General features: G+C 42.7%; 1 protein-coding gene across 4 annotated transcripts in view; it reads right to left on the bottom strand.

Annotated features, from left to right (window-relative positions):
• abr (ABR activator of RhoGEF and GTPase) overlaps positions 1 to 14,260 on the bottom strand; it is a 106,473-nt gene that overhangs the window by 48,768 nt on the left and 43,445 nt on the right. For all 4 annotated transcript variants that reach the window (XR_004213089.1, XM_031857257.1, XM_031857258.1 and 1 more), the window contains 3 exons: positions 9,429 to 9,527; positions 6,991 to 7,176; positions 1,190 to 1,297 (listed from right to left, as the gene is read on the bottom strand). Coding sequence is in view for 3 of the 4 variants with exons in the window: in XM_031857257.1 (XP_031713117.1) it covers positions 1,190 to 1,297; positions 6,991 to 7,176; positions 9,429 to 9,527 (393 nt within the window). In the remaining variant the exon portion in view is untranslated. The remainder of the gene's footprint in view (positions 1 to 1,189; positions 1,298 to 6,990; positions 7,177 to 9,428; positions 9,528 to 14,260) is intronic.

Genomic DNA, 14,260 nt, shown 5'->3' with positions numbered 1-14,260 from the left:
ACACACACACACACACACACACACACACACACACACACACACACACCACTCTACTTGCTCGGCTGAGGCTGATAGAAGTAATGAAGGCGTATAGGGTCACTGCAGCAGACTGAGCCAGCTGACGGAGGCTGAGCCGTGTAACCACCACACAGTAAAGTACAGGTACAACCACCAACACTTCTACAGCACAACTGGGAAATGATATTAGTTAAAGGGAAACTACACCCACACCATGACGATTTGTATATTAATAATTACTCGGTGCTGCCTTGAATTCTTTAAGAAAACTTTGTTTTTCTCACGTGCCTCAATGGTGAACGGAGAATCAAAAAAACGGAGAAAAGTCTTGTTGAACACAGCCCCCATTCGTTTCAATTCATCAAGACCTTTCTCCATTTGTGCGATTCTCCGTTCACCGTGGGGGCATGCGAGAAAAACAAAGTTTCCTTCAGGAACTCGAGGTAACACAGGGTGAGTAATCGATGTAAAGAAATGGAGATTTTGTGGGTGAAGGATTCATTTAAGGTGTCGATTAAAACCCCTAAAACTCAAGTTCCAGTTCTGTAATCTGCTGTGCATTGTACTCGGATTACTGTAACGACAGGGCTTCCTTTTGGAAAATGACCACAAGAGTGTAATCTATTGTTAAATGCTTAACAGGAAATGGAATGTTTTATATTTAGAAACTAAAGCGGACTATCTACACAGCATTAAAACTTTTTCCCATTGCCATATTAAAAGGTATTCAAAGTCCAGCACATTTACAATAATACATACATCCACCTTGTGTTGATGTACAGTAGATTTACAGTATAATCCAAACCATCTGCCCAAACACTAACAAGCCGACATGTGCTCAGTGCATCTGTTGTGTTTTAAGCTAATGTTCCTCAAAATAAGACCACATTTCCTGTAAACGCTGTTAGTTCCAGTCAAAAAGAAGATGTTCCAATCCGCCTTGCTTCCTCCTCTGCTGTCGTCCCATCTACATTTGTTTCCTTCTTCCCTTTACCGAAGAGGATTTACATGACACTTGAGACCAAATATTAGATTATGCGACAAGAAAAAAACACCAACTCCACATATTGCGCATAATAAACGCAGCTATTTTTTTGCTATTCAGACGTCTTTCTTACGTCCCTTCCAACCGCTCCTCGAGCCTCTGATCAACTTTTGAGGATGAACTGACCTCAGATATCTTCTGGAACTGTCCGTTGGCCTGGCTGCACTTCTCTGCCGTCTCCAGCGCCACCTTGTAGTTGTCCACAAAGGCCTTGTACACTCCCAACTGGCTGGCCTGTGGAATGAGAGAGAGAACAAGAGACGTTCAGGTTCGGGAGACAACCAGCTGGTGTGAGACAATGACAGCGGCACGAACCTCTCTTCTGTTTGATGGGAATCGTTTTAAAAAAGGACAATTCAGACCCAATGAGTTTACCGTCCAACACATTTACTATTACAACACAAGACAGGAAACCAAAACATAGTGAACCGAGTGCAAATTTCAGTCACCTTCAAATATCATTTCTATACCTAATTGCACACATACTCTCGCACGTTTATATTAAAATTTATATCGGGCTCTGGCAGATTAATTAATTTACATTCCCGTCAGGATTTTTGCTGCAGTCCCTCTTTGGCTCCACACACACACACACACACACACACACACACACACACACACACACACACACACACACACACACACACACACACACACACAGTAAAGCCAATGCACACAGTCTAATCGCATCCCCATAGCACTGCTCTGTGCAGTCCTCCTGACTGAAACAAATTCACTTTCTCTTTCACTACCGGCCCCTCTCTGCCGCGCTGTATGTGCATTGTAGCACAAGCTGCAGACCAGCAGTGCATGAATATGCATCCTGCTACAGCCGTGCTTGAATGGCTGGGCTGAAGAGCTGACTGCACGCTATTAAAGCAATGAGATTGCTTTCAATTGAATAGAGTGAATGAGTAAGACTTGTTACTTTTGTCCTTAAAGCCCCCCCCCCCTTCCTCCTATTTTCATTTCCTCTCCTTCCACTTCCCCTCAGTGTGTGAAGAGAGGAGACATGAGGGAACCATCCGGCCTCATACGACACTTTTAAAAAGGATGGGTTTATTTTAGATCTTCATCGGAACAGAAGACAGATAAAATAGCCAACAATTATTTTTGTGATGAAGTCATTTTAGCACAATCCTGACACAAACATTTAGCCACATAAAGACAAACACAGACTCAGCCAAACAAGTCTCTGTCTGTATATCATCTCTTCATAATTGGAGACTCCACCATGTCAAACCAAAACCTTGGATGGAAGGAAGAAACCACCATGAGAGTGATCACATTCCCAAAGATAGAGGATTTGTGACTTGGCAGCTTTGGCTGGAAATACTCAAACCCAGCGCAGTGACGTGATCACGGTATTTCACGGGTTCACCTCTCTGGCGACGGCCGTCACTGAAGACGCAGGACTTTGAGCAACGCTCCCGAGCACAGCGCTCACACTTCAAACAACAAGATCACGGGTCAGAGTGGCGGGTGGGAAAACAACAGCTTGTGTTTGAGAGTGGAGGCGGGAAGGAGAAGACGAGGAGGGGAAGAGAGAGAGAGAGAGAGGGGGGGGGGGGGGGGGCAGTATTGGAGTCTTGACTAGAAATAGACATTCTCTAGCACTTCAAAAAGCCTTTAGATAACTTACATCCTCACCGACATGTTGGACAGCCGAACGCTGAGGGGCCAAACCTTGTTTCTAACAATATCTTCTGCATGATTCTATAGCTCGGAATGAAACACACAGAACTTCTTTGTATTTTAGAGGATGCAGTGGGCTCTAATTGTATGGTTATGTCTGTAAAAAAACAAACAAAGATAAACACAGCAATAATATATATTATATAAATAGTATAATAGCTATATAGTGAAAGACTGAATGCAGCCAACTACTCAACATTTAATACGTATTAAAAGTATCATCAACATGATGACTATTTAGCAACTAGCAATATCTGAATCCTGGACATGCTTGACTACAGCCAACTGACTTGCATATAGAATTGTACAAAATTGCACAATCAGATATTGTACATGCAGCACTCAGTTCCTCCTGTTGCCAAAATACATTGTTCCCCCTTGATCTTTAACAGTTAAAACGTCAGTCAGTCGTGTACATGTAACTAACAATACCGATGCCCACCAAACCAGGGAGACTTCACCACAACACTCTCAGATGACATGGCATCACTGCTGTGTGGCCACAGCATAATTCATAAATAAATTATAATCTCACAGGAAAATGATCCTGACCCCAAATGAGCTTGAGTTAATCTCATGCAACCTGAATAACACACAATAATCCAGCAACAAGACTACACACAGCAGACCTTTGTGTCCTGAAGACTAACGGCCACACTAGCATCTCTGTGAGGCTGCGCACAGCAATGCTTTGAGCTAAATGCTAACATCAGCATGCCAACATGCTCACGATGACAATGCATGTTGGGACCATTTGTTAATGTGGACTAAACACAAAAGCACAAGTGAGGTTGATGGTGTATTTGGTGACAAATGATGATGACGCTAGATGAAAAACATACGGGATCTCTAATGTTATTAATATTCATCCTGAGGAGGACATCGATGTCTGCACCACATTTAATGGAAATCTATCCAATAGTAGTTGACATAAAGCCATAAATGTCAGCCTCATGTGGCACTAGAGCATACAGTAGGTCAGTAAGCTTCATCTCGTTGGGAACGTCTACATATATCAGGTATAAAATTCCATTGCAATGCATCCAATGGCCGTGGAGTGATTACACCCTTCCACTTCAAACGTGGTGAAATGCAATCCTGGCACTCGCAGGCTGCAGCTGAGCCCTTTTTTCCGGTCTGGAAAAGGTGAGAAAAGCTGGAACTGTGGCTGGCTTTCATGCCCCTGTCTGCCTGTTTTCTGCAACTCTGTCCCTCTTCGGTGGCCTCCATGCTGCCGACGAGGAGCGGCGGGGAGGAGACCAGCTAATTACGCTGCCATCTGTACACTCACACTGCCACTCTGACTAAATGTTTAGCCGCCTCATGACATGCTCATGTACGCAGCGCAGATGGGAGCTGATGACTACACTAATAGGTGTCACTTGGTGGTGCGACTCCTGGGGTCCACAGAGAGGGGGAGGGGCAGGAGGAAGTACTTATTTAACCACTTAAAGGATTCGGTTTCTGCATGAATGAGCTCTGTTCATTTTCTAACGCAGCATTGCCAATCAATCTAAGTGAGTTGCTAACTCATTTCAAAGCTGTTCAGAGCATTGAAATATTTATATAAGACAGAGTCCAAAATTAACGCAATTATGATTTAAAAAAAGGAAATATCACCACAAAGAATAAGTGACGAGATAAAGACATTCAAAGCTAACTTCTGTTACTTTTCAACACTCATGCTATGAACAAATTTCAGAAGTTAAAGTTTGATAGCCAGCACCAATTATCTGTTTGTGCTTGAAACATTTACTGTGAACAGTAACGTTCATTTCTGTGGTGTTGTTACCGTAAGTTATTTATTTGCCACTACAGCTGGTCAGTTTTGGGTGGAAAAGTTAGCGAGTTAGCGAGCTAACCTTGGTCTCTTTGCTCACCTGACTGTCTTGTTGTACACACACATGAGTTAAGGACAGTACAGTAGTGGACAGTAGTACAGTAGCTAGTAGTTGCAGATTCAGTTGTTCTTGCAGCTAGCTGCTCCATCAGCAGCTAGCTAGCTTAGCTTCTCTCAAACCAGATGCTAGTTAACAGAGTGCTAAAGGGAAGCCTGTTTTGTTTCTTTCTCTAAACTTCACCTTCTGACTATTTCATCTGTTATCTTAAATACCCACTGAATGAATTGGAAGCTGCAATCCTCGAGTCACAGTGTGTTACTGCTAATAATACCCCGTGCTGACATGCTCTTTTTTTAATTTTAACCATCAAAATGTACCTGGAACCCTTTGTGAGATGTTCAAAATTGAAAGCGAAAGATCACTATGGCAGAAAGCCCTGTTTCATATTAGAATAAAAGAGACATCCTCATCAGGTTCCTCATAACGAATGCATGAAATGCATTCGTTATTAAAGCTGAGTTATGATATACATCTGTCAAACCCACGGGCTGGTTAGAATCTGTCGCTGAGTCACTGAGGAGTGGCTGAACAGAGCAGAAGCATGTACATTCAACCTTATGATAACAAACAGTGGCACTCCTCGATTTTGTCTAGAAATACATGGTGACAAACTGTAATTGATAATAAGATCAAACCTGCAGTCGAACTGTACGCTAAGATATTGTTAACAACTTCCTACATTCACTGTTGTTTCTAAAAGAGCAAAATTAGAAGTCTTGGTTGTGAGGAGTTCATTTGTCTGAGCTGGCATGAAGCTTATTCTTGTGCTCTAGTCAAAACCACAGCGCGCTCATGATTTGGCAAAATGGATCTCTCGTAACACGCAGCTAATTAGCGGGAATAAAATCCATCTCCTAAGATCCAAACTTATGGTGCCAGCTGAATACGGGACATGCTCCACAGCTGATCCCACATCAGTTAATCACATTTATCTGGTTATTGTCATAAAACGTAAAAAGGGAGATTTGGAACATATACAATTCTCATAAGCCTGTCACTGGAGTTTCCTGTGTAAATGTACGATAATAGGCTCTGTTTTTCAGTCAACTGATTAATTACTAATTTAACATCAAATCCACAACGACACTGAATATGTATTTGTGTAGAATAAAGTTAGGGAAAGTAATCATTTATTGTTTATAAGTCAATAACAAGAGTTTATTGTCTATTATCTTTTAGAAATCTGATGACAAAGTGAGGCTGTAAAAGCCACAGTAATAAAACTGCTGAAAAAAAGAACATTTTGACAAAAAGAGAGAAAGTGAACCGTGTTAATGGTTCATATACTGTATATGTTCGTAATAAAAATGACTGAAATCATTGTTTTATCCTCCATCTTCTGTGGTTTTGTTCAGACTGTGGAGAAAAACCCCGTTGTTCCCGTCAGGAATAAGAGGCTCACAGACGTTCACTAACACTTTCTCTAAACAGAGAATTTGTTTGTCCGTCTAGTTTCCAGTCCAGGAAAATTATAAACCACCATATTCTGTCACCACAGTGGGACGTAGTCATGGTGAACTAACAGGACACAGTGTGCCAGGGTTTATTTACACTCCTGCTCTCAGTAACAAATTGTTCAAATTGGCCATTGAAGTTAACAACTTTTACTGATGACTGCCTCTGCATTTCACACACACACACACACACACACACACACACACACACACACACACACACACACACACACACACACACACACACACACACACACACACACACACACACACACACACACACGTCAATGTAATCTTTATGTGGAGAATTTTTTTCCTTCTCGAAGTCCAGTTTCTTACATCCCAGCTGAACGCGTCTATTACAGCATGTTGCGTCAGCCGGTCTGCAGGATGCCAATCAGATGTAATGAGCATCTAAAAAGAGACGCGCGCTGTACATGCACTCGCTCTCACAGTACGTTATGTGCCGAGAAGCCCTGTTTAAATTGCGTTATCCACACAGTGCAAATGTGACAATGTAATGATGCAACACAGAGGGAGTTCTAGCCGAGGCCTGGAGCCTTGCTAATTCTATACACAGACACATCCACACACACACACGTAACCGTGTACATTAAGTACCGAGAGCGCCTGTTTAAGAAATATAACCCAGCGCAAATATGACAGCGTTATGGATCGGAGGCTGCAACATTTCTGCTAATGCACTCAGACCACAGACACGGGAGAGCACGCACACACACAAACACACACACACACACAGAGTGTAATTTAGATCAGTGATTCACAGAGTACAAATAGCATTTTACAATTTTCCCTCCAACACTCATTTAAATGTGCCCTGCAAATGATGGGAGAGGGTAAGACTCGTCAGACTCACCAGCTTCTGGAACAAATGCCCTACGGTGACCTTCTCGTCCCACTGCTGGATGTTGGGTAAGAGGGCGTCGTAGAACTCCTTGTGGATCTCAAAGATGTCCTGGATTTTGTAGAAGATGGTCTCGACCTGCTGGATGGTCAGGACGGGCTGCGAGCTCGTGGCCGTGGCTTTCAGAGGACGCATGGGCTGGAGGATCGGAGAGAGACAGACTCAGTGAACACAACCGAGGGCCGGTATCTTTCCCAAAGGTTAACCACCGTAAATATATGGAGGACTGGAAGGCATCAGACCTCAACTCATTTTATGTTTCTTCTTTGTTAAGATAAGTTGTTTAAATCAATTCACTTTGGCATCATGTTCTGATAAAAATGGGATAAAGTCCTGTATAATTTAGGAGCAGACTTTGATTGCGACGACAATTTGAGGCGGTTAATTGGTCAGTCAGTGTCCTAATTGGGCCAGTGCCTGAAAAAAACAAAAACTGATCTTGATCTGTGATCTTGATCTGCGTCACCCAGTGATAAGCCTCTCTGCTCTGCAATTGGGCGACTCTCTCTTCCTGCGGTGCAGTTTCTGACCAGTCAGATTGTACGCCAACTCAGTTAATCACAGATGTGTGCGGAGTGGACACGGTGGGTGGGGAGGGACCCTGAACCACAGTGAAAACAAAAACGCTCTCGCGTCACGGAAACTAACATTTCCCTCAGGATGATGATGAGTCAGCCTCCCGCTGGCTGCAGGGGTCTGTATGAAGGCAACGCATGAAGCAGAGCAGCCCCCATCAGGTTAGACAACAGTATTATCTCCATGTATCTTCCCATGTTAGGTTACAGGAGGACGTCCTGTGATTATGGAGAACAATTATTTTCTTCTGTCTCTTTTTCCTGCCATGAGTTACCTCCTCAGATATTAACGGGTAACTTTGGCTTCCACAATTTTGGATGTTTTGGTGTTTGTGAGACTAATGGAGACATTGTTTTGAGGTTGGTCCAGCATTGAGGATGTATGCTGCTGACGGGCTGTAATGTTATCGCTCGGGGCAACTCCTCGCTATAAATGTAAGTGCACTAACAGCGCTTGTTTTTGCCACAGATCAGATCAGATTGTTAGTATAAGTGTCTGACAACATTATGAAAAGGACTCTACAGAGAAATAAAACGTTTGTTGTGGGTCATGTGACTGGAAACGTGAGTTAGTGTGAGTGGAGTACAGAAAGAGTAGCTTTGTGTTCATTTAGCTGATTTCAACAATGTGGCTGTGACGATAGATTTCAGAATGGGACGCACAATAACAAACAGACCGGTGTTATGTCAAAGTCTGTTCCCTTATCGAACAGTGTTTCCCTCCTCTTAAAATGATAGAGCACCCGTCATGGGTTAGGGATAAGGGTTGGTTCAGGTTTAGGTAAGGGGAACATATCGCATAATGTTGTCAGACAGCGTTCAGTTTCCCCGAGCGATTACGACGTGTTTAGCGGCTGCCGTCTGCAGCGTCCTCCCTCAATACTGGACCAATGTCAAAAATGTTTGTCCCCATGAGACACAAAAATATGGCAAAATTAGATCCAGGTTAAAAAATATCAACACCAGACAGCAGTTACACCAAAACATCCAAGTACAAGCAACTGCTGGCTGTCAGTTATCAACAGTCTGCCTAGACTTTGTTAAATTCACCATGATCTTTAACATGGAGAGCTGACAAAGAGGGTACCCACAAACCCATTCAACACCACTTTTGTTACAAGTCCTGACATGCCTTTAATTTCTAACTAAAACCTGCCAAATATACAAAATGCATTTGTGTGTGTGCTCACGGTGTGTGTTTTAAACCTTCTCTCACTGACTGAGGAAGTGGAGGAGGACAAAGACAGACTCTCTATTGGTGGAATCGTATCATGACTTGTGTCGTCACTGAAGGTTGAAAGAGAAGGAACCGAGAGATGGATCAGATTTCTGCAATCTTATTTATTTAAATTTGTTTTACCTCATTGACTGACTACAGCTCTTTATGTGGCGGCGTTGTATTACAACTGTGACTGTCCGTGTGCAATTTTACAGCTTTGATGTCAAACTGACTTCATGTTGGTCAAAGTGCATCACGTGGCTGCGAGCGGCAGGATATGACATAAAGCGGCTGAGCGTTGGGGAAGCATGTTGCAGGAAACTGCAGCGGCTGTGGTCTTGCTTTCAGTTTGACCATCAACTAATAATATCACTCCAACAGTTCACGTCCAACAGTTCACGCTGTCCTGCTCCACTGCAACATGATGCAGGACCGGCTGTCTGTCCCCAAAACAAGTTAATGCGTCCATCAGTGTCAGAAAGGGAAATTATCTTCACTCCAGCTGTTTCATTTGCACACATGGTCTAGTTCAAAACACCGTGTGTGTGTGTGTGTGTGTGTGTGTGTGTGTGTGTGTGTGTGCGTGTGTGCCTCACCAGTAGCAGGGCCTCCAGCTGGTTAATGTAGATCTCCTCGCTGGCCAAGAAACCAGACAGCACCAGTTTCTTCATCTCCAGTCCTTTCTCGATGTCTCCCTGCAGGAGAAAAACAGACACCAATGTAATAACAGCATTACACATGTAATAACACATTGAATACCAACAAGGACCCTTTTGGTAAACTACTTGTACCCAGGATTAATTTCATCACAGTACAATGACTCAAGCTCATTTCCTGCATGATGCCACATCAGGTAAACACGAGTGTGTAGGAATGAGCGGCAGCTGTTTATTAGCGATCTAAGCTACTCCAAAAACATGTAAATGGCTCGTTTCCTGTGTGGGGAAATGTTACTCCCGGGGCTTCCAGGTAGTTGTTGTATTTGGACTTTAATATCGTGGAAGTCATAGAGCGAGAGTAAAACAAGGACGCACAGAACCTTTATTCCTTTACTGAGGAAGACACTAGTGGGAGTGGGAATTCTTCAAAGGATTAAAAGGTGAGAAATGTGGCTGCAAGCAGTGAGCCAGAAAGGTTAAACTGAGGTACCGGACTTACACATCTGTAATTCATCTATTTTGGAACTATAGACTATAAACCTCAAATTGGTTTTATGAAGTCAAAAGGGTCCAAAAGTACTGCGGTTCTTAACAAAGCAAAGTATATACTGGACTGAGAAGTACTTCAAATGATGTACTTCTTACTTATTTGACCATATTTTAGGTATTCAAATATAAATCAATTTCATACGCTACAGAAAAGAGCATGGCAAGTTTAATTATATTGCACATTTCAGCAACGAGGCAATTCAAAGCGCTTTAAATAAAACTTTAAAAGACAAAAGACAGAGTGCAAAAGAAACCTATTCATGTAAATACAGTTAAAAACGGTCATTTAAGAGCCAAGAGAATAGAAAATGAACACCAGTATGAAATAGAATAAAACAGTGCAGCAGTGTAAGAAGTTATTGAATAAAAGGCAGCGGCAAACAAAAAAAAACTCTCCGGCCTTGATTTGAACGAGGCGATGGTTGCAGCAGACCTGCAGCTTTCTGGGAGTTTGTTCCAGATAACCGAACGCTGCTCCTCCATGTTTAGTTCTGACTCTGGGGACAGAAAGCAGACCGGTCCCAGACGACCTGAGAGGTCTGCATGGTTCATAGCGTAGCACAAAACCACCAAAGTGTTTTGGCCCGAAACCATTCAGCGCTTTATAAACCAACAGCAGCATTTTATAATCAATGATTTGACGGACGGGAAGCCCTGTGTGAAGAGCAATACACTGGACCTACGTGAAGTCACGGGTAATTCAACTCAAGGAGTTAGTCGAGTTCAAATATTTGTTGGTTATTTTTAAAAACATGGACGCAAGCTGTTTGTACGTGTAGAGAGACCAAATAAATGGTCTATATTGGAGGATATGAACGTAGCAATGTTTATGCTCATTATTCATGTGCCTGAAATAATTAAATAAGAACATGAACTGTGTTAAACTATAACTATAAACACACATACACACACATACACACACACACACACACATACATACACACATACATACATACATACAGTTGTGTGAAAAAGTGTTTGCCCCCTTCCTGATTTCTTATTTTTTTGCATGTTTGTCACACTTAAATGTTTCAGATCATCAAACAAATTTAAATATTAGACAAAGATAACACAAGTAAACACAAAATGCAGTTTTTAAATGAAGGTTTTTATTATTAAGGGGGGAAAAAAATCCAAACCTACATGGCCCTGTGTGAAAAGGTGATTGCCCCCTAAACCTAATAACTGGTTGGGCCACCCTTAGCAGCAACAACTGCAATCAAGCATTTGCGATAACTGGCAATGAGTCTTTTACAGCGCTGTAGAGGAATTTTGGCCCACTCATCTTTGCAGAATTGTTGTAATTCAGCCACATTGGAGGGTTTTCGAACATGAACCGCCTTTTTAAGTTCATGCCACAGCATCTCAATCGCATTCAGGTCGGGACTTTGACTAGGCCACTCCAAAGTCTTCATTTTGTTTTTCTTAAGCCATTCAGAGGTAGACTTGCTGGTGTGTTTTGGATTATTGTCCTGCTGCAGAACCCAAGTGCGCTTCAGCTTGAGGTCACGAACAGATGGCCGGACATTCTCCTTCAGGATTTTTTGGTAGACAGCAGAATTCATGGTTCCATTTACCACAGCAAGTCTTCCAGGTCCTGAAGCAGCAAAACAGCCCCAGACCTTCACACTACCACCACCATATTTTACTGTTGGTATGATGTTCCTTTTCTAAAATGCCGTGTTACTGTTACGCCAGATGTAACGGGACATACACCTTCCAAAAAGTTCAACTTTTGTCTCGTCAGTCCACAGAGTATTTTCCCAAAAGTCTTGGGGATCATCAAGATGTTTTCTGGCAAAACTGAGACGAGCCTTTATGTTCTTTTTGCTCAGCAGTGGTTTTCGTCTTGGAACTCTGCCATGCAGGCCATTTTTGCCCAGTCTCTTTCTTATGGTGGAGTCATGAACACTGACCTTAATTGAGGCAAGTGATGCCTGCAGTTCTTTGGATGTTGTTCTGGGGTCTTTTGTGACCTCTTGGATGAGTCGTCGCTGCGCTCTTGGGGTAATTTTGGTCGGCCGGCCACTCCTGGGAAGGTTCACCACTGTTCCATGTTTTCGCCATTTGTGGATAATGGCTCTCACTGTGGTTCGCTGGAGTCCCAAAGCTTTAGAAATGGCTTTGTAACCTTTTCCAGACTGATAGATCTCAATTACTTTGATAAACCACAGTTAATTTATGTTTTAACAGGGGAGGGGGGGCAATCACTTTTTCACACAGGGCCATGTAGGTTTGGATTTTTTTTCCCCCTTAATAATAAAAAACATTTAAAAACTGCATTTTGTGTTTACTTGTGTTATCTTTGTCTAATATTTAAATTTGTTTGATGATCTGAAACATTTAAGTGTGACAAACATCCAAAAAAATAAGAAATCAGGAAGGGGGCAAACACTTTTTCACACAACTGTATATAGATAGATATATAATAATGATTTATTAAATGGCTGCTGCATGATTAACACTACTGCTGTAAAGGGCAAAGATCCACAGTAAACAAGTCAGCACACTTTATTTATGACGCACATTACAACATGTGTCGACCAAAACAATTAAAATGTGTGAAAGCTGCACAAGCAATCCCCACTTCAATATTCCTCCGTGATAAAACTGCACACACAGCAGCCTGACAGTGAACCAATAGGCCGTCATTCACTCGATGCCCCCCCCCGAAGAGACACACGTCCACGCACACAGAGACAAGAGGCAATAAAGAGAAGAAGTGACGTTGAAGTGTTATATGTGCTTAAAGGGAGGTCAAAGAACAGCCATGAGAGCGGAAAGGAGGATTAATTATTAACACGAGCAGATCCTTACAAAGATCGACACACCAGCGCTGCCCGGTAAGACGAGGAGGGAGCCGTGACCTCATTGCTTTATTAATAAGACAATCACCAGCGACATCCACCTCCTGACGCCGACGTTTTCCCTCAAGACTGGAGGTGCCGAGATCTACTTTCCTTTTCTTAATCGTAGGAATATTACCAAGTTTAGCAGACAATATTACTTCACCCAACTTTTAGATATTTACCTGTAAATGACACAACATACAGTACACGAAACAAGACATATTTACTCATGTTTCCACAAATGCAAAGTCACATATTAAAAATCTGTGATTCTGAAGTCAGTGAATTAGAAGAACTGATTTCTATAGATCACGTCTCAAGCTTCCAGTGATTATAGCATCACACGGTTTGAGCCGATGACACGGAGCTCGGAGTGTTTTAATGCTCGTATTTCTGAGTGAGAAGCTGGAAGAAAAGTTTCCCTCTTCTGACTGAAACGCAACACAAAAGCAGCACTAAGATATGAGTCGCATTTCCTCTCGAGACTCGTAGATGCTTCTCTGATATGCAAGTGCTGCTGCTAGCTCATCATTTATTTTAAGCACAGCGAACCATACGTGTGTGTGTGTGTGTGTGTGTGTGTGTGTGTGTGTGTGTGTGTGTGTCCATATCTCCAGACATCTTTGTTTTGATAAATGTCATCCCAGGGCTGCTTCTAACAAGACTTCTGAGACACGAGGCCTGGTCCGTGTACTCTTCCTGACTCTTGACCGAACAAATGCATTTTACCGTCAAAGCAAACAAGTATGTGTTGGTGACGAGAAAGAGCTCAACTCCTTTAGTGACAAACATGTCACAGCAAGATGAAAAAAGAAAAACAAACAGGAAAGGAGAGGAAGGAGAAAACTACTTTTTTTCCCCCCCAACAGTGGGAATATTTTCCCTCGGCTGTACAAAGAGCTTCTGTGTGGCGAGAGGGCAAGATGGGAAATGCATGAGCGGTGAAAGGATTTTATATTTTCCATGGCAACCTGCTCTTGTTTCGTGCACTTCTCAGTTACGCTTTTCATACGGAAAAATAGCTGCATGCTTTCTATTTTTTATTATTTTATTGTGCCCTCTGCTCTTATTCTGTGTGATAAAGTAGCTGATATCAAGAATGACCGGGAACAACGCACTGCAAGCAGCCCTGCAAACGGCCTCTGAACAAGCGCGTGTACACACACACACACACACGCACGCACGCACGCACGCACACAGGCTTCTTAACAGGCGGAAGTTACTATTAGAAACAGACCAGCCAGTCTTTATAAAGCAGCAGAGTGAGAAGACATGTGCTCCAGAGTAGCTGCCTCATCAAGCCACGCTGTCACAATACTGGCTGACACACACACACACACACACACACACACACACACACACACACACACA

Source organism: Anarrhichthys ocellatus, unplaced genomic scaffold (assembly GCF_004355925.1).
Source record: "Anarrhichthys ocellatus isolate YVR2014 unplaced genomic scaffold, GSC_Weel_1.0 scaffold18, whole genome shotgun sequence".
NCBI lineage: Eukaryota > Metazoa > Chordata > Actinopteri > Perciformes > Anarhichadidae > Anarrhichthys > Anarrhichthys ocellatus.
The sequence above is the reverse complement of the archived record's forward strand: the minus strand, read 5'-3'. Positions and strand labels throughout refer to the sequence as shown.